The sequence below is a fragment of the Nerophis ophidion genome, linkage group LG26 (assembly GCF_033978795.1).
Source record: "Nerophis ophidion isolate RoL-2023_Sa linkage group LG26, RoL_Noph_v1.0, whole genome shotgun sequence".
NCBI classification, from domain to species: Eukaryota; Metazoa; Chordata; class Actinopteri; order Syngnathiformes; family Syngnathidae; genus Nerophis; species Nerophis ophidion.
In genome coordinates this window covers 29159224-29178411 of record NC_084636.1, presented here as the reverse complement: position 1 = coordinate 29178411, position 19188 = coordinate 29159224, and the positions used below count along the sequence as shown (strand labels likewise).

At 41.4% G+C, this 19188-nt stretch overlaps 2 protein-coding genes across 5 annotated transcripts in view; one reads left to right on the top strand and one right to left on the bottom strand.

The window, feature by feature from the left end:
* slc44a5b (solute carrier family 44 member 5b) overlaps positions 1-19188 on the top strand; it is an 87029-nt gene that overhangs the window by 27653 nt on the left and 40188 nt on the right. For 2 of the 4 annotated variants that reach the window (XM_061887792.1, XM_061887793.1), the window contains 2 exons: positions 2166-2214; positions 14411-14484. In XM_061887792.1, the coding sequence (XP_061743776.1) occupies positions 2166-2214; positions 14411-14484 (123 nt within the window). The remainder of the gene's footprint in view (positions 1-2165; positions 2215-14410; positions 14485-19188) is intronic. The other 2 variants (XM_061887794.1, XM_061887795.1) reach the window with 1 other exon arrangement.
* The window catches only part of ptgfr (prostaglandin F receptor (FP)), a 131694-nt gene that overhangs the window by 84667 nt on the left and 27839 nt on the right, over positions 1-19188 (bottom strand). The gene's annotated exons all lie outside the window — the stretch shown is intronic.

The following is a 19188-nucleotide window of genomic DNA, read 5'->3' as shown; positions in this document are numbered from 1 at the left end:
ATTTTTAGACCTTAACTAAGTGAGCGCCTTCAGTGACAGGATATCAAATGGCTCCAAGCTGAGATTTATAGCTGCAAGGACGTAAAGATAAAAGTGACATGGAGCCTTCATTCGTCCATTCAGTCTCTCGATGGCAACTGAGCAATGTTCCGTCTATTCGTCAAAGCGTAAATAGGAAAAGGCTATTAGCACCTGAGACACACTTACCTAATTTCGTAAGTTGTACTAAAGCAGGAGTGTCATACTCTAGCTCAGAGGCCGCATGGACGAAAATATATATGTATTTTCTGTATGGTTCTGTATATATGTATATAGTATAATTTTTATTTCCTGTAATTAACACATTGAACATAAATCGTTCTAAGGACTGGATTGTGCACCTTACCACTATTTTTCTTTTTCTTTTCTTCCTATGTTTTGCATGTATTGTAGACTGTCGCACTGACACAAGAGTTGTTTTAATCTCATTGTACCTATGCATAGTGACAATAAAAGACTTTCTATATTCCAGACCTGAGCAAATTAAGGCTCGGGGGCCACATGCGGCCCGTTGAGCTTTTCAATCTGGCCCGCCGGACATTCCCAAATATGTTTTTTAGATCTTTAAGATGGAAAGTGTAGCTGCCATTATGATGTGCAGTAATCTGTGATTATGGATAATTTACCAGTTACTATGGTAATATAATTAGTTACTATGGTCATCTAATTAGTTACTATGGTAATCTACGTCACAGCAGCTCAGATGAGGCACCAAGCAGTGTGGGCGGGAAGCGTTTCCACAGACGCGGAAGGAGATTTTCACAACAAAGTTCTAAAGCTTAGTGATATACAGAATAGAATACAAAGTACTTTATTGATCCCTGGGGGAAATTCTGCAAATATCAGATGTATCAGATTGTTGGTGGGTCCTTTGTGTTCATATTTCACTGTTTGTTGCGTTTCAATTGATTGTAAAATATTTTTATCGAAAAAGGGTGTGACATTCATATTTTGTCAATATGCAGTGTTTTATCGTTCATAGAAAAAATGTAAAAATTCCATTCCGTTTTTTAAGGCGGTCTGTCATAACGTTTTTAGCATTCAAATAGACATTATTGTGAGGTTTTGTATTAGTGTTTCCAAAAATAGATATACCGGTCCCCAAACACATTGTTTTTCTCAAATATGGCCCTCGAGTCAAAGTAATTGCACAGGCCTGCTATATTCCCACATTCCCACATGGGCCGGACGGGTAAAATCATGGCATAATAACTTAAAAATACAAGTACGTCAACTTGACACTGTTTTCCTTGTTTTACTTTGGCCCAAAATACAACAAGCACATTCTGAAAAGGTACATATCACAAATTATCCTCTTGACAAAACACTTCAAGTTAGTAGAACATTCTCAGGAAAAAAATGGTGCAGTTTCAAAAAAACCATGAATAACACAATGAACTTAGACTTTATCTCAGTGTATCTACAAAACTATTAAACTTTGAGTCAAAAGCCATTTAGGATTTAACAGAAAACAAAAAAAGCATAGATAAAAACTGTATCAACTACCTCATTTGTCATTTCCACGTATTAATCCCGTCCTAGCTCAAGAAACTACAAAAATTGATGTAGAAACTATTCAAGAGGGTTGTGTTACTCCCTGCCTGGTAGACATCATTGTGTATTGATAGAAAAATAAAAGCTGTGCAATGTGTGAACAATTTCAACAAACCAAAAATGAAAACTTAAAATCCTGACAGTATTGCAGTAAATTCACTTTCTTTAAATTTGCACAGAAGACAAAAATTTTCACAGAGCTATATAAATGTGCAATATCTCATGCAGCATTTTAAGCGGGGTTATCAATTGTTTATTTCACTCCTATCCTCCGTTGGGTCGAGGGGGATGAGTCACAGCCTCGCTTTTCTGGGTACCTCTTGTTTGGTATACTGTTTACTTACCTAACAGAATTGCTATTGCGACGTTTAGTGGACACATTTAGAAAAGGAGTTTCTTTAATTTAAAAATGCAGCTCAATTTTACACTTATCTGGCGGGCCAAATTGAACCTATTTGCGGGCCTAATCCGGCCCGCCAGTCACATGTTTGACCTCCCTTTACTAAAGTTTATAAGGATCTACCTGTGTTTGCCTTATCTAACCTAACTGCATGTTCTGCATTTTATTACAGGTGAGCCACAGAAGTTTGACCCAAACTTCAGAGGGCCAATTCATAACAGGTATTGATTATTGTCGTCATTGTTTCAAATAATGCTTTTGAATGCGCTTGTTTTAAAAAGTCCCAGACTATGCAAGAGTGACGTTCAATGATAATTTCAGTAATATGTACAACACATTTATCAACCATCTCCCTTGTTCGCTCCATTTTGAGAACATTCTCACTTGTGACGTACAGGCATTGTTCTATTATAATAGGGCTCACTTAAAGCTTAAATTGAGTACAATTCAACATAAATGCTATTATTTGGCCAAAACACTTCTAAGACACTATTCTGGGACTTAATTGTTGAAAAATGTGTGACCTTTTAAGGTTGGCAGTCTTTACAGGCAAATAACATGTACTCAAAAAGCAATTGCAGCATTCTGACGTGTGTATTGATTTTTGGATCTTGTGTATAAGTTTTCTGTCTGAGAGTTGGCTGATTGATCATTTGTCATGCAACGGTAATATAGATGGGAGGCGGTGTGCTGGCAGCGCTCATCGCTCCACCTCACACATCAATGGCCATAAGTCAAACTGGGTGGCATACATTGTGAGGGTACACACTCAAGCACACACGCACAGACACAGTAACCCATTTTAGAAAAGATAAGAATGTTCAATTTTCAATGGTTTCTAATATTTTCCTATCTTATTAGCTTTTTGAGGAAATTCGCAAAATATTACAAAAAAACTGAAAAAAATTCCAAATAAAACAAAAAACATGAAGAAAAAATGTTCCAAATAAAATTGTGATTTAAGTTCTACAAACAAGCCATCCATCCATTTTCTACCGCTTATTCCCTTTTGGGGGGTCGCTGGTGCCTATCTCAGCTACAATCAAGCGTAAGGCTGAGTACACCCAGGACAATTCGCCACCTCATCGCAGGGCCAACACAGATAGACAGACAACATTCACACCCACATTCACACACTAGGGCCAATTTAAACAAGGCAATTAGTTAAAAATATATGTAAATGAATGTATCTGATTGGTAATGCTCAGCTTTGATTTACATCAGTGTTGGCGTTAACACACTTTTTGTGTCTTTTTACACATTGAAATCAAAGGACGCACATTTTTTTTTTTACTGACACTTGTCTTTTCCGTGTCAAAACGAAGTTTTGTTTATATTTGCCGAGTCAAATTTCCATCCCAGATTTTTGCATTTTTATTGGTCGACTTCAAAGTATTGAACTTTCGCTGAAAGTTTTATCGATCACAAATACTGCATTTCCGGTATTAGGACTCCCGCGTGTTGTTTTCGTCATGGCGAGCAATAAACCCAAGAAGCCAAGCTTCAATAAAAAGTTGGCTGCGATGGTGGGGGAGGATGCCGGACAGACCTGGGAGGCCCAAACGCATTGTGAGGGTCTGCTGGGAACGTCTGGCAGAGTCTCCTGTCAGACAAAGTTTCAATTCCCACCTCCGGAAGAACTTTGAACATGTCACGAGGGAGGTGCTGGACATTGAGTCCGAGTGGACCATGTTCCGCACCTCTATTGTCGAGGCGGCAGATCGGAGCTGTGGCCGCAAGGTAGTTGGTGCCTGTCGGGGCGGCAATCCTAAAACCCCTTGGTGGACACCAGCGGTGAGGGATGCCGTCAAGCTGAAGAAGGAGTCCTATCGGGTCCTTTTGGCTCATAGGACTCCGGAGGCAGTGGACAGGTACCGACAGGCCAAGCGGTGTGCAGCTTCAGCGGTCGCGGAGGCAAAAACTCGGACATGGGAAGAGTTCGGGGAAGCCATGGAAAACGACTTCCGGACGGCTTCGAAGCGATTCTGGACCACCGTCCGCCGCCTCAGGAAGGGGAAACAGTGCACTATCAACAACGTGTATGGTGCGGATGGTGTTCTGCTGACCTCGACTGCGGATGTTGTGGATAGGTGGAAGGAATACTTCGAAGACCTCCTCAATCCCACCAACACGTCTTCCTATGAGGAAGCAGTGCCTGGGGAATCTGTGGTGGACTCACCTATTTCTGGGGCTGAGGTCACTGAGGTAGTTAAAAAGCTCCTCGGTGGCAAGGCCCCAGGGGTGGACGAGATCCGCCCGGAGTTCCTTAAGGCTCTGGATGCTGTGGGGCTGTCTTGGTTGACAAGACTTTGCAGCATCGCGTGGACATCGGGGGCGGTACCTCTGGATTGGCAGACCGGGGTGGTGGTTCCTCTCTTTAAGAAGGGGGACCGGAGGGTGTGTTCCAACTATCGTGGGATCACACTCCTCAGCCTTCCCGGTAAGGTTTATTCAGGTGTACTGGAGAGGAGGCTACGTCGGGTAGTCGAACCTCGGATTCAGGAGGAACAGTGTGGTTTTCGTCCTGGTCGTGGAACTGTGGACCAGCTCTATACTCTCGGCAGGGTTCTTGAGGGTGCATGGGAGTTTGCCCAACCAGTCCACATGTGCTTTGTGGACTTGGAGAAGGCATTCGACCGTGTCCCTCGGGAAGTCCTGTGGGGAGTGCTCAGAGAGTATGGGGTATCGGACTGTCTTATTGTGGCGGTCCGTTCCCTGTACGATCAGTGCCAGAGCTTGGTCCGCATTGCCGGCAGTAAGTCGAACACATTTCCAGTGAGGGTTGGACTCCGCCAAGGCTGTCCTTTGTCACCGATTCTGTTCATAACTTTTATGGACAGAATTTCTAGGCGCAGTCAAGGCGTTGAGGGGTTCCGGTTTGGTAACCGCAGGATTAGGTCTCTGCTTTTTGCAGATGATGTGGTCCTGATGGCTTCATCTGACCGGGATCTTCAGCTCTCGCTGGATCGGTTCGCAGCCGAGTGTGAAGCGACCGGAATGAGAATCAGCACCTCCAAGTCCGAGTCCATGGTTCTCGCCCGGAAAAGGGTGGAGTGCCATCTCCGGGTTGGGGAGGAGACCCTGCCCCAAGTGGAGGAGTTCAAGTACCTAGGAGTCTTGTTCACGAGTGAGGGAAGAGTGGATCGTGAGATCGACAGGCGGATCGGTGCGGCGTCTTCAGTAATGCGGACGTTGTACCGGTCCGTTGTGGTGAAGAAGGAGCTGAGCCGGAAGGCAAAGCTCTCAATTTACCGGTCGATCTACGTTCCCATCCTCACCTATGGTCATGAGCTTTGGGTCATGACCGAAAGGATAAGATCACGGGTACAAGTGGCCGAAATGAGTTTCCTCCGCCGTGTGGTGGGGCGCTCCCTTAGAGATAGGGTGAGAAGCTCTGCCATCCGGGAGGAGCTCAAAGTAAAGCCGCTGCTCCTTCACATCGAGAGGAGCCAGATGAGGTGGTTCGGGCATCTGGTCAGGATGCCACCCGAACGCCTCCCTAGGGAGGTGTTTAGGGCACGTCCAACCGGTAGGAGGCCACGGGGAAGACCCAGGACACGTTGGGAAGACTATGTCTCCCGGCTGGCCTGGGAACGCCTCGGGATCCCCCGGGAAGAGCTAGACGAAGTGGCTGGGGAGAGGGAAGTCTGGGTTTCCCTGCTTAGGCTGTTGCCCCCGCGACCCGACCTCGGATAAGCGGAAGATGATGATGATGATGATGATGAATGCCCTGGCACACTATTATAATTTCATGACCGAGGGTAAAGAACTTTTTACACATAGGTCCTGCAGTCCTGGGTTCAAATCCAGGCTCGGGATCTTTCTGTGTGGAGTTTGCATGTCCTCCCCGTGAATCCGTGGGTTCCCTCCGGGTACTCCGGCTTCCTCCCACTTCCAAAGACATGCACCTGGGGATAAGTTGATTGGCAACACTAAATTGGCCCTAGTGTGTGAATGTTGTCTGTCTATCTGTGTTGGCCCTGCGATGAGGTGGCGACTTGTCCAGGGTGTACCCCGCCTTCCGCCCGATTGTAGCTGAGATAGGCGCCAGCGCCCCCCGCAACCCCGAGAGGGAATAAGCGGTAGAAAATGGATGGATGGATGAAATAAATAACACCTACAACTTATTAAATGAAAATTTAGAAAAAACTACAGTCAGGGGTAAAGTTTAGATCTTTGAAGTAAAGAAGAAAAGGAATGAATGATTATAACTGAATACATTTACATATGCATACGAATGTTGTCTTTTGTATTATTTTTTTAATGAATTAAGTAACGTTTATGACAACCTTTTTCCAAAACACAATATGGAATCCGAGTTATAACAGGATAATGTATACATTTATCATTTGTTTTCAAAACGGTTAGAAAAAGTGGGACCCAAAAAATTTACTGTGGAACCCCATTTTTATGACTTGATAAATTTTGAAAATTCCTAGCACCAACTCAGTATATCACAAAATATTGTTCACGATGAAACGATGAAAACCTTTTGCTAGCAGGCACAAGACTTTGAACAACCTTGTTTATAAATACATGTCCTTTAAAACTGATTGCAATATAGTTGTACCAAATTTCAATGGTCAAATCAACGTCACAACCTGACATTGAATGAACGTTGTCAAAAAGCATGTTAATTCAATGTTGAATTCCATCCATCCATTTTCTACCGCTTATTCCCTTCGGGGTCGCGGTTGGCGCTGGCGCCTATCTCAGCTACAATTTGTGTTGTAAAATATTGGTTGGAAAATGACCAAAATTCAATTGTCAAATCACTGTCAGAACCCAACATTGATTAAGCGTTGTCAAAAAGCATCTTGTTCCAAAGTTAGGTTTGAGTTGCTCAACATCAGGACCTAATTCAACAGGTTCTCAATGTTGTTTTAATATCTTGTGCCTGTTGGGTTATTAACTGTTCAGGCAATAGTCATATAAATGGAAGAAAAGGCTCACCAATGCATAACAAAACAATTACTTATTTATTATCACAGAATAAGCAGTCGGCACTCAATATTAACTTTCTTGTACACGTTTGTTTCTTTCCTCATTAAAACACAATTGGTAATTTAGGTACATATAAATACATATTGCTAAAACATGGAGAAGGGTGAGGATTAATCATTACAATTTTTTGTATGTAGACCTTGATGACAAGTGTCTCAAATGGCTTCAGAAACTTACGGCATCTCATGATCTAAACCCACATCCGGGCAAGGAAAAACTCCCCAGAGTGAAAGACCTCAACTAGGGAAAAATAAGAAACGTTGAGTAGGGATTGCTGTAGGGAACGGCACTTTCAGGTTGATAGGCTCCAATGGATGTTGAATGGGTATAATTAATGCAGAATTTCCGCCAAATGTAACTGAATGTGGCACATCGCCACGGCAGTATCATGGCCACCACACCTTCAAAACAAGTTTTTTAAAAAAATAAAAACTAAGTAAAGTAATATAATGTATTGTAGCCCCCAGAATAAGTCACACACAATCAAGCCTATTTTTACCTTTCATTGCCAATCTTCTGATAACAAACGGCACCGTTGCAACAGGTTTTAAGTCCCTTGCAAACACTTTTGGTTCCGTGCTTTTCCTGACACACAACAACAACACTTCCTTATTCACTGCCAATATGCTTTAAGGAACAGACGGTGTGTTTGTAGTCATGGGAAAAATTATGATCAAATCAAAACCACACGAACATAAAACTTTACCACCAGCCAGTCGTTACAGTATGAATGGATATATATATAGCCACTGAAAAAAGACTTTAAGCACCAAAAACATGCTGCCTAAATCGGATGTAAACAAGAAGTACGCCATTGTCTGGAACGTTGTCAGCATGTCTGTGATGTGGACATAACTGAAATATATCCCATAAATCCCCACAGATAGAAGTTACAAAATGTGCAAATATTAATAGGACAGTGGTGACCTTTTAAGGAGAAAGTCCGACTGGAGTGGCAGCAAGTGTGATGTCATGCTCGCTGCAGCTTGCCTCTTTCGTCAGGGATATCAATGGACAGAAGTAAAGTCTTTCAACACGAGTAAATTTTTCTATTAACACCGGAAAAATATACTGGATTTGTTGCTATTAATTTTTTTTTTTTTAATTAAGTCTCTAGACATTTGAAAAATTCTAAACAAAGTTCATTGTACATTAAGCAGCAACAATTGAAAATATGGAAAAACGAAATAAAAAAATGTGCTAATACTCATTATAGATTTGTTTTTAAACTGAATTAAATTTAATTTGATATTTTGAGCCTTTTTAAAGAAAATCATTTTGCTATAGCAAATTATGCAAAATATGTTGATAGCAGTGAGCTAATGCTATCTTACGCTGCTATTGTTTACACACTAGGCTGGCAGCTGCTTCTGCTTCGTCTCAAACTTGCTGAAAGTAAATTCTAATTATAATTCATGCATCTTTCACCTGGTAGTAGACACATGTGGCCATGTACTGAGAGACTGGTCGACTTTGACATCCCCCGAGATGGCGATAAAGACACTCGTTGCGGCAACTTTTTACCAACCCTTCGTGTGGATTGTCATTGATTCTTCATCTAAACGGGATTATGTTAACGTCCCATCGGTCGCCATCCCAGCGAGAGTGGAAATTGGACAGTAAGTTTTGGTTTTAATAAGTGTTGGTTTTAATATGGTTTATTGTGGTTTGTTTATGGCAACACTACATTTGCCCTAATGTGTGAATGTTGTCTATCTGTGTTGGCCCTGCAATGAGGTGGCGACTTGTCCAGGGTGTATGCCGCCTTCTGCCCGAATGCAGCCAAGATATGCTCCAGCACCCCCCGCCACCCCGAAAGGGACAAGCGGTACAAAATGGAATTGTGTGTGCTGCTGATGCCATAGTGTTTCAATAAAGCTCCATCATTTAGCACTCGGCTTCTAATACTTAATTGCTCATCCTCCTTGTGTTCGGCCTCAAAAATATAAGATTCTGGATCATAATTTTGCCCAAAGTATTTGTTGTTGGCGCTCAAATACTCTGCATGATTGCATTGTTTTTGATGGGGAATGGACTTCTGGTTCCTAACTCTCAAAATGGCTCAGGAATATCCATGAGATTGATACTATTTTCATCATATTTATTTATAGATTTGATGAAAAGAGTTAAGTTTTTTAATGTCATAAATTATATCCATAAAAAATAGCTTCAATATAGAGGCAACTTGTTTTTCCATTCTAGTGGTACTTTAATGGTGTCACTGTATAGTGCAGGTTTACCTAATAAATTTGCTGATGGATTTCAGTGGCACGATGTAAATGAGATGTTTGCATTAAAGCACATAACTACCCCTGTGGGCCTCACCACAGGCTTTATTTGCTCTCTTTTTTTTCCGATGATTTAGTCATTTTCAGAGGTAATGCAGTATCTTATCTTTGTTCGGTTCAGTGTCTGCAGGCTGCACGCTGCATGTTTCAGTCCTCCTGTGTCTTTCCTCCCCTTCCTCTGCAACCTATTTCTCTACCACATCAGAGCAAAGAGGCTGCATGGATACTTTGATGTTTTTTTTTTGTTTGGCTTTTTCTTATAGAGAGACCATATTAGTAGTTTTCTCAATTTTTAATACAGCCAGACTTGCATGTGCCACACGGTGGTTTAAAACTCAACCTGTCATCTACTTTTACACATTTCTTCAAATAAAAAAAGTATGTGTATATAAACTGGTATAAAGCCTGGATGGAGAAAAAATTAATTTGCTGACTATATGGCCTGCGTTCCTGAGATAAGAGAACAAAGTCGAATTGTTTTCATACTGTCAGCTTCCTTCCGCATCGCTCGCACGCTTGTGAGGTGACTTTGTATTAGCTGCATGCCGCGCTACTGCTGTGTTTGCACTTTGTCTTAATAACGCGCACGGTCAATGGCGGCGAGTTGACACATCTGCCGTGACTCTCTCGTTACTGTGGAGAAGGAGTAAGGTCAGCTCCCAGCCACGACCTCAGATCTCGCCGTCTAATCGCCTGCAATGATGCGCGCCTCGGCGATCATTAACTTACACGTTCACAAAGGCTTCAAGGATGACAAGGAAAAATCAAAGAGAATTGCAGCAGTTGCCATGGCAACCAGAGCGCCTCTTAGCCTTGTTTTGTGTTTGATTTTTTTTTTTTTTTTTTTTCAGATTGGAAATGTTCGCCATTGTTTGCGGTTCTTAACTTGTCTTCAGCTTGTCGTGTGATGGGCCAATTCTTGGTTATGGTCAGTTTGAAATGGAGATTGTCATCAGCAGTACCCACATTCATTATTTTTGGTCTGGGAAAAAAAGGCTGTTGTGCTTTTAGGCAAACGCAGCAAGCGTCCAATTAACACACACAGATAAGATAGTCACTTCCTATTAATGTTCGCATATTGACAGAGCAGGTGTCCGCAGAGAGGTGATTAGCACATGTAAGACAAATGAGTACCGGTACTTGCAGAAAAGACCGGGCTCACTTCAGCAAACAGCCCTCATTAATGCTCGTAATTTGCAACTATTCTGGGATGATATGCTCTTTCGTGTATAAATTAGCAACAAGTGACCCCCATAGCTAATAGGCTGTGGAGCATCGTTTGAAACAAATATTTCGATATTAAATTTGTTTCGAGATTTAAACAAAGACACTTTAATTGGCTTTTTTCACAGACAGTGGTCATTTTACTGGCTGTGTCCAAAATACAATTTGTGTAATAATATATATGTTAAGCATACAGTCACGGTCAAAAGTTTACATACACTTGTGAAGGACATAATGTCGTGGTTGTCTTTACTTTCCAATAATTTTTACAACTCTTATTTGTCTTTGTTAGCGTGATGTCATAAAAAACATTCATGAAGTTTGGTTCTTTTATGACTTTATTATGGGTCTACTGAATGTGACCAAATCTGCTGGGCCAAAAGTATACATACAGCAACATACATCATCAATTTTGGTGACATAGAAAAGTTACAATGAAATTAAATTAGCTTCCTGACATGGCCTCTTAACTTCATGTGAATGGTTATGATTGAAGACACCTGTTGACGTCTTTGAGCCCATTTAAATAGGGTTCATGTGATGCAGTCATTAGACTCGGTTACAAACGGGAAGGTCAAAGGAACTCACAGATCTGAAAGAACGAATCATTGACTTAAACAAGTCAGGAAAGTCACTTGGAGCCATTTCAAAGCAGCTTAATTTCCCAAGAGGAACTGTGCAGGCAGTTGTTCGTAAGTATAAAGTGCATGGCACAGTTTTGTCACAGCCACGATCAGGAAGAAAACGCAAGCTATCACCTACTGCTGAGAGAAAATTGGTCAGAATGATCAAGAGTCAACTGAGAACCACCGAAAAGCAGGTCTGCAATGAATTGGAAGCTGCTGGAAGACAGGTATGTCCACAGTCAAGTGTGCAAGAAGGAAGCCCTTGGTCCAGAAGCGACACCTTAAGGCTCGTCTAAAGTTTGACAAAGGTAAGACCTGCTCAGTGGCCTAGTGATTAGAGTGTCCGCCCTGAGATCAGTAGATCGTGAGTTCAAACCCCGGCCGAGTCATACCAAAGATTATAAAAATGGGACCCATTGCTTCACTGCTTGGCACTTGGAATGAAGGGGTAAAAAATTGGGTTGAATTACCAAAAATTATTCCCGTGCGTGGCTCCTGGTGCTGCTGCTCACTACTCCCCTCACCTCCCAGGGTGTGAACAAAGGGGATGGGTCACATGCAGAGAACACATTTCACCAAACCTAGTGTGTGTGTGACAATCATTGGTACTTTAACTTTAACTTAACCTTCTGGAGGAAAGTTCTGTGGTCAGATGAAACAAAAATTGAGCTGTTTGGCCACAATACCCAGCAATATGTTTGGAGGAGAAAAGATGAGGGCTTTAATCCCAGAAACACCATCCTACCGTCAAGCATTTTGGTGGTAGTACTATGTGCTGGGCCCGTTTTGCTGCCAATGGAACTGGTGCTTTTCAGGGGGTAAATGGGACAATGAAAAAGGATTACCTACAAATTCTTCAGGACAACTTAAAATAATCAGCCCGGAGGTTGGGTCTAGGGCACAGTTGTGTGTTCCAACAGGACAATGACCCCAAACACACGTCAAAAATGGTAAAGGAATGGTTAAATCCGGCTACAATTAAGGTTTTAGAATGGCCTTTTCAAAGTCCTGACGTGTGGACAATGCTGAAGAAACAAATCAATGTCAGAAAACCAACAAATTTAGCTGAACTGCACCAATTTTCTCAAGTGGAGTGGTCAAAAATTCAACTAGAAGCTTGTGAATGGCTAACAAAAGCGTCTTTTTGCAGTGAAACTTGCCAAGGGACATGCAACCAAATGTTAACATTGCCGTATGTATACTTTTGAGCTTATTTAATATCCTTTACTTTTATCTTTTTGTATATAATTACCATGCCTACCGTCAAGCATGGTGGTACTATGTGGTGGGCCTGTTTTGCTGCCAATGGAACTGGTGCTTTACAGAGAGTAAATGGGACAATGAAAAAGGAGGATTACCTACAAATTCTTCAGGCCAACCTAAAATCATCAGCCCGGTGGTTGGGTCTTGGGCACAGTTGTGTTCCAACAGGACAATGACCCCAAACACACGTCAAAAGTGGTAAAGGAATGGCTAAATCAGGCTACAATTAAGGTTTTAGAATGGCCTTTTCAAAGTCCTGATGTGTGGACAATGCTGAAGAAACAAGTCTATGTCAGAAAACCAACAAATTTAGCTGAACTGCACCAATTTCTCAACCAGAAGCTTTTGGATGGCTACCAAAAGCGTCTTATTGCAGTGAAACTTGCCAAGGGACATGTAACCTAATGTTAACATTGTTGTATGTATACTTGTGTGCTCATTTAATATCCTTTACTTTTATCTTTTTGTATATAATTCAGTTTTGCATGTCTCATGAAATATCTGTATGTAATATTGGCTGCATTTCAATTGTTTGTGTGCCATGTTGTTCCAGACCACAGCAAACACCTAGTTTGTCAAAGATTGTAATTAAGCTTTTATAAAAGGCAGCCTTAACTTGGATACACACATCTATACCTTTGGCCATTATAAGCCAGTAATTTACAAGAGTTATCTCACCTTCTGAGTAGCCTCTGATTTACTAATGGTTTCTAATATTGTAAAAATCTGTAGAATGAAAATTAAATTTCATTTCTGTCAACAAATATTTGCTTCAGCCTGCAACACAGTCATTTTGATAGTAGGCTATCATAGCTACAGTATAATGTAGACACTTATGTCATGTGTTGCTTTCATTTTACGACTTTTCATTTTTTGCGGCTCCAGTCGGATTAGATTTTTGGGCTTTTGGTCCGATATGACTCTTTCAACGTTTTGGGTTGCCAACCGTTGGGTTAGGCTTAGGCTGTCCTCTATAAAAGGCCATACAAAATGCAGGGCTGCAAATTCACTTTATCCTAACCATTATCGTAAGGTAAAACATTAAATTGTTTATATGTCCGGAGTTTTTAACATTTCGGAAATAGCCTCTCTTCAATGTCTCCAGTCTTGATTGTAATTAGCAACCCATCCTCTTTGGACACTAGATACGGCCTTGGTATAATTAAAGCATTTTCGGTATTTCATTCAAGTTTGTACATAAATTTGACAATTTTCCCTTCATTTCACAAATAATATTTTGCCTCAATAATAATTTGAACAAAATACGTTTTTGCAAGTCAATCTATGCAGAAGCCGTGCTTGTGGTTGTGCTTTGACAATCTTCAGATCTGGGACAAATGAGTGGTTCAACGGTGTTTTTTCTTTCACTTAAAAAAAGGTTGAAGAGATGAGTGTCCTGATTCAGTTTGTGTAGCGGATGTTGTGCACATGTCCTTTAAGTGTTTACGGGTATTGGGCTCACTGCTGAGTAGTTTTGCCTTTTCAATGACATCAAGATGCTGGACTGACAGCATCTCTTCTGTGTGCGACCTTGTTATGAAGAGAGTAGAGCCGTTGCTTTTAAGCGAGCAGGCTATTGTAGAGACCAAGCCAGCCTTCAAATAGACGAGCCCTGTGGGACAGTTCTCCCCTGGAGGGATGTGTGAGAGTCTCAAAAAGTCCATAAAGCCTCGCAGCAGTTCTCAAAACGGATTGTATGGCTAACTCCTTGTCCTTGGGTTAGTGGAGCCAAGTGAGGCCTTAAAAGTATAGCTCAAGGATTTAAGACTACTTCCTTAATTGTCAGTCCACCTTAAGTTTGTCTTGGCTGGTAGCAACTCCGATGATATTGTTTATTTCCCCCAATTTAGATCCCAATGAGGCGTTAAATGTGTTTACTCTTGCTATTGGTTAGGATTTTAAAAAACCTCAAGCTCGAAGGCACACATGAATCAAATATTTTTTATTTTTTTTTACCGTTATTCTAATATTTCATGTTCATGATCCTCTTCCCTTACGGTTTTTGTCTGCAGGAGCTGCACGGATGTGATCTGTTGTGTTATTTTCATCATCTTCATCATCGGCTACATCGCACTGGGCACCGTGGGTGAGTGTGACACACTGACGCTGATTACATCACACACACATGTTCCATAATCACGTCCAAATACTCAATGCGAAAAGAGAGAGTTAACGTATCTCAATCAACTCTTGTTTTTGGAGCGAAAGCCCAGTGTCGGAGTGCAAGTGAACGCAGCATGAAAGGAATCCCTATTGAGCTTTGCACAAAGACAGCTGATGGCTACTTTCCTGCTTAGGAACCAGGATTGAAGCAAACCACCTTTTCCGCCATTATTGGTCCTGGTCAAAGCAATAGCCCTTATGATCGGGTCTTGACCAAGATGGCTGAGGTCGTTTTGTAATTTGCTTTAAATGCTGTACTAGCCATTATCTTAAACCACTTCCACAGCCTACAAGATTGTTTATTGTCATATGCACAGTTAGACAGTTTGCCGTACAATGAAAATCTTACTTTGCTGGTCAACCCTTCAACAAGTCATACGGTACTTAGCTAAAATTATGTCACACACACTATCCTACTGATTCTGTAAATTATCTAACCGTAGCCGAGGTGTAACTGAACTGCAAAGATTGACGGGGTGTTAACTGGAAGCAAGCGATAATTGGAGAGATGCTGTTATCTACAAAATGTGAACACCCAATACACTCAACAACTCAATAGCATAATTAATTACCTGGAATTAATTAACGTAATTTAATTCATCCATCCATTTTTTTACCGCTTCTCCCTCTCGGGTTTGAAGGTTGTACTGGAGCCTCTCTCTAAGTCATTTATTAAATTAACTAAAATAATTCAATCAGCTGAATAATTGTATTAATTAGAATGAATTTACTTAGAATGAATTTACTTTCTTAAGTAATGGTTTGGAGTGCATGGTAAAGGAAAATTGCAAACTGAACAGACCCCATTAATTACACTGATGAATTCCGTACGTCGAGCGTAACATGCACTTGTTTTACGCCATCAGCTGAGTACACTGCAAAAAGTCTGTGTTCATAAACAAAGAAAAAAAATACAAAAGTTAGGGCCATTTTACTTGAACTAAGCAAAATTATCTGCCAATAGAACAAGAAAATTTGTCTTGTCAAGACTTTCCAAAACAAGTAAAGTTAGCTGACCTCAATGAACCCAAAAATACTTTAAAATAAGTATTTTCTCACTAATACCAGGTGCACTTTTCTTGATATAAAAAACAAATATGAGACCTTTTTTCTCAATATGTTGACTTGTCCAGGGTGTACCCCGCCTTCCGCCCGATTGTAGCTGAGATAGGCACCAGCGCCCCCTCCCCCCCCGACCCCAAAGGGAATAAGCTGTAAAAAATGGATGGATGTTGAAAAATATTCTTAAATTAAGTATATGCTAGTGCCATTATCTTGACATAATGATATGTGCTCGGCATTACACTTCTTGCATTTTCCCATCGATAACATGACATCATCGCGCCAAGTGCGTGCTCTTTCAGTCAATTAGTGTGCAAGAAATATATATAATTTACAGCCCAGCCCCCGACCAAATTTTTTATTATTGTAATTTTGAAGAATTTATCTGAATGTGCATGAACTATTTCACAGTTCAAAATTGTTTAAAATGTCACATGATAAATGTTTAAATATTAACTTTCACTTTACTGTACTGTACCAACTGTACTACTATATGAGTGCATATTTTCTATTGTTTAATTGAAAATAAAACAGCAGAGTCCATATGACTGTCATCTGTTTTAATCATGAGACACAATTGTGTCGGTTATGATTTTTTTATTTCATGCTTGAAATAAGAAATTCTTAGTTTGAAAAAGCAGTTTTATACTTGTGAGTGTGAGTGTTGATGACACAGCTTTGCAACAGTTGATATTCTAGTGTCAAGCATCTTTTACTCAATATAGGTCATAACATCTCAGCAACAAGCTGTAATATCTTACTAAGATAATTTAGGACCAAACACTTAAAACAAATAAAACACTAACAAAAAATTATTGAGAAGAAATGTCTTATCAGAAAGATAATAAGCAGATATCACCCCTATTTGAGATATTCAATCTTACTTAGATTTCAGTTTTTGCAGTGTTACACAACCAACATTTTAAAGCGCACGCAGAGATACGTAAAGCTGTTGGATGCTGACCACTTTTGATACGTAAAAATACAGCTACTGCTTTCTTGTGATGATAATAAAAACTAAGTAAGTCGGACCCGTTTCCAGTGAGTGTTGGACTCCGCTAAGGCTGCCCCTTGTCAATGATTCTGTTCATAACTTTAATTGAAATAATTTCTTGGCGCAGTCAAGGCGTTGAGGGGATCCAGTTCGGTGGCTGCAGGATTAGGTCTCTGCTTTTTGCAGATGATATGGTCCTGATGGCTTCATCTGGCGAAGCGACTATGATGAGAATCAACACCTCCAAGTCCCGAGTTGATGGTTCTCGCCCGGAAAAGGGGGGGAGATCTTGCCCCATGTGGAGGAGTTCAAGTACCTCGGAGTCTTGTTCACGAGTGAGGGAAGAGTGGATCGTGAGATCGACAGGCGGACCGGTGCGGTGTTTTCAGTAATGTGGACGCTGTATCGATCCGTTGTGGTGAAGAAGCAGCTGAGCCGGAAAGCAAAACTCTCAATTTACCGGTCAATTTCCCATCCTCACCGATGGTCATGAGGTTTGGGTAATGACTGAAAGGACAAGATCACGGGTACAAGCGGCCGAAATGAGTTTCCTCGCTGGGTGGTGGGGCTCTCCCTTAGAGATAGGGTGAGAAGCTCTGTCATCTGCGGGGAGCTCAAAGTAAACATGCTGCTCCTTCACATTGAGAGGAGCCAGATGAGGTGGTTCTGGCATCTGATCAGGATGCCACCCGGACGCCTCCATCGGGAGGTGTTTAGGGAACGTCCGACCAGTAGGAGGCCACGGGGAAGACCCAGGACAGCTTAGTAACAAGACTGTCTCCCGGCTGGCCTGGGAACATCTCGGGATTCCCCGGGAGGAGCTGGACGAAGTGGCTGGGGAGAGAAGTCTGGGCTTCCCTGCTTAGGCTGTTGCCCCGCGACTCGGATAAGCTGAAGAAAATGGATGGACATCAGGACGTTACTTACAGCCTCGGCTGTTAATGTCAACGTTTGACTGAGCACTAATCATAGGCATTGGCGGTCAGTTGCTTTTGTAGAACATGCACCCGCTGAATTTAGGAGCCTATGTGGTTAATTGACTTAAAGGCCTACTGAAATGAGATTTTCTTATTTAAACGGGGATAGCAGGTCCATTCTATATGTCATACTTGATCATTTCGCGATATTGCCATATTTTTGCTGAAAGGATTTAGTAGAGAACATCCACGATAAAGTTTGCAACTTTTGGTGCGGATAAAAAAGCATTGCCTTTACCGGAAGTCGCAGACGATGACGTCACAAGAGTGACGGCTCCTCAAGTCTTCACATTGTTTTTAATGGGAACCTCCAGCAGCAAGAGCGATTCGGACTGAGAAAACGACAATTTCCCCATTAATTTGAGCGAGGATGAAAGATTCGTGGATGATGATATCGATAGCGAAGGCCTAGAAAAAAAAAAAAAAGTAAAGTTAAAAAAAAAAGGGCGATTGCATTGGGAAGGATTCAGATGTTTTTAGACACATTTACTAGGATAATTCTGGGAAATCCCTTATCTTTCTATTGTGTTGCTAGTGTTTTAGTGAGACTAAATAGTACCTGATAGTCGGAGGGGTGTGTCCACAAGTGTTTTGAAGCCAGTGTCTGAAGGAAGTCACGGCAGATACAAGGACGGCGCAAACTCCACAGATCTCCGGTAAAAGGCGACTTTTTAACACAGTTTTCTCACCGAAACCTGCCAGTGGACAAGTGGTCGGTAACCATGTTCGCTTGACCGCTCTGATCCATAGTAAAGCTTCACCTCCGGGAATTTTAAATAAGGAATCATCGTGTGTTTGTGTGGGTAAAGGCTTAAGCTTCCCAACTCCATCTTTCTACTTTGACTTCTCCATTATTAATTGAAAAAATTGCAAAAGATTCAGCAACACAGATGTCCAGAATACTGTTTAATTGCGCGATGAAAAGAGAGGACTTTTAGCCGCAAATAGTGCTGCTCTATTATTTCCTGACAGTCCGTGACGTCACGCGCTTGCGTCATCATTCCGCGACGTTTTCAACAATACACTCCGCGGGAAATTTTAAATTGCAATTTAGTAAACTAAACCGGCCTTATTGGCATGTGTTGCAATGTTAATACTTCATCATTGATATATAAACTATCAGACTGCGTGGTCGGTAGTAGTGGGTTTCAGTAGGCCTTTAAGGTGTTCATTAAATAATTTAGGTTAAATACTTTTACTTTAACAAATGGCCATGTGTTCAAAGAGCGCCACATTGTCCTTTACACTTTCTCATGCACTCCAAGCTATTATTCCAATTATCGCCTAAATAAATTATTTGGGGCAATCTATTTATGCATACAGTTCAGGCAAGGTATGATATGGTTGAAGCTAAGTTTAATTAAAGCATTTTGTAACCCCGCACTCCCACCAAAAAATTATTTTATCTGCAACAAACAAAATAGAATGTTTAGCTTCACAGCAGCACTTTGCAGAGAAAACAAACGTATCTTCTTCAACAGTATGTCTGATGGTGAAGTGCGGGGGTGTCGAGAAACTCCTCTCCCCCAGACTAACGCTTGTTCTTTTAATAAACGGAAGTTACAATGTAGCACACATCTGTGACTGTGTAGTG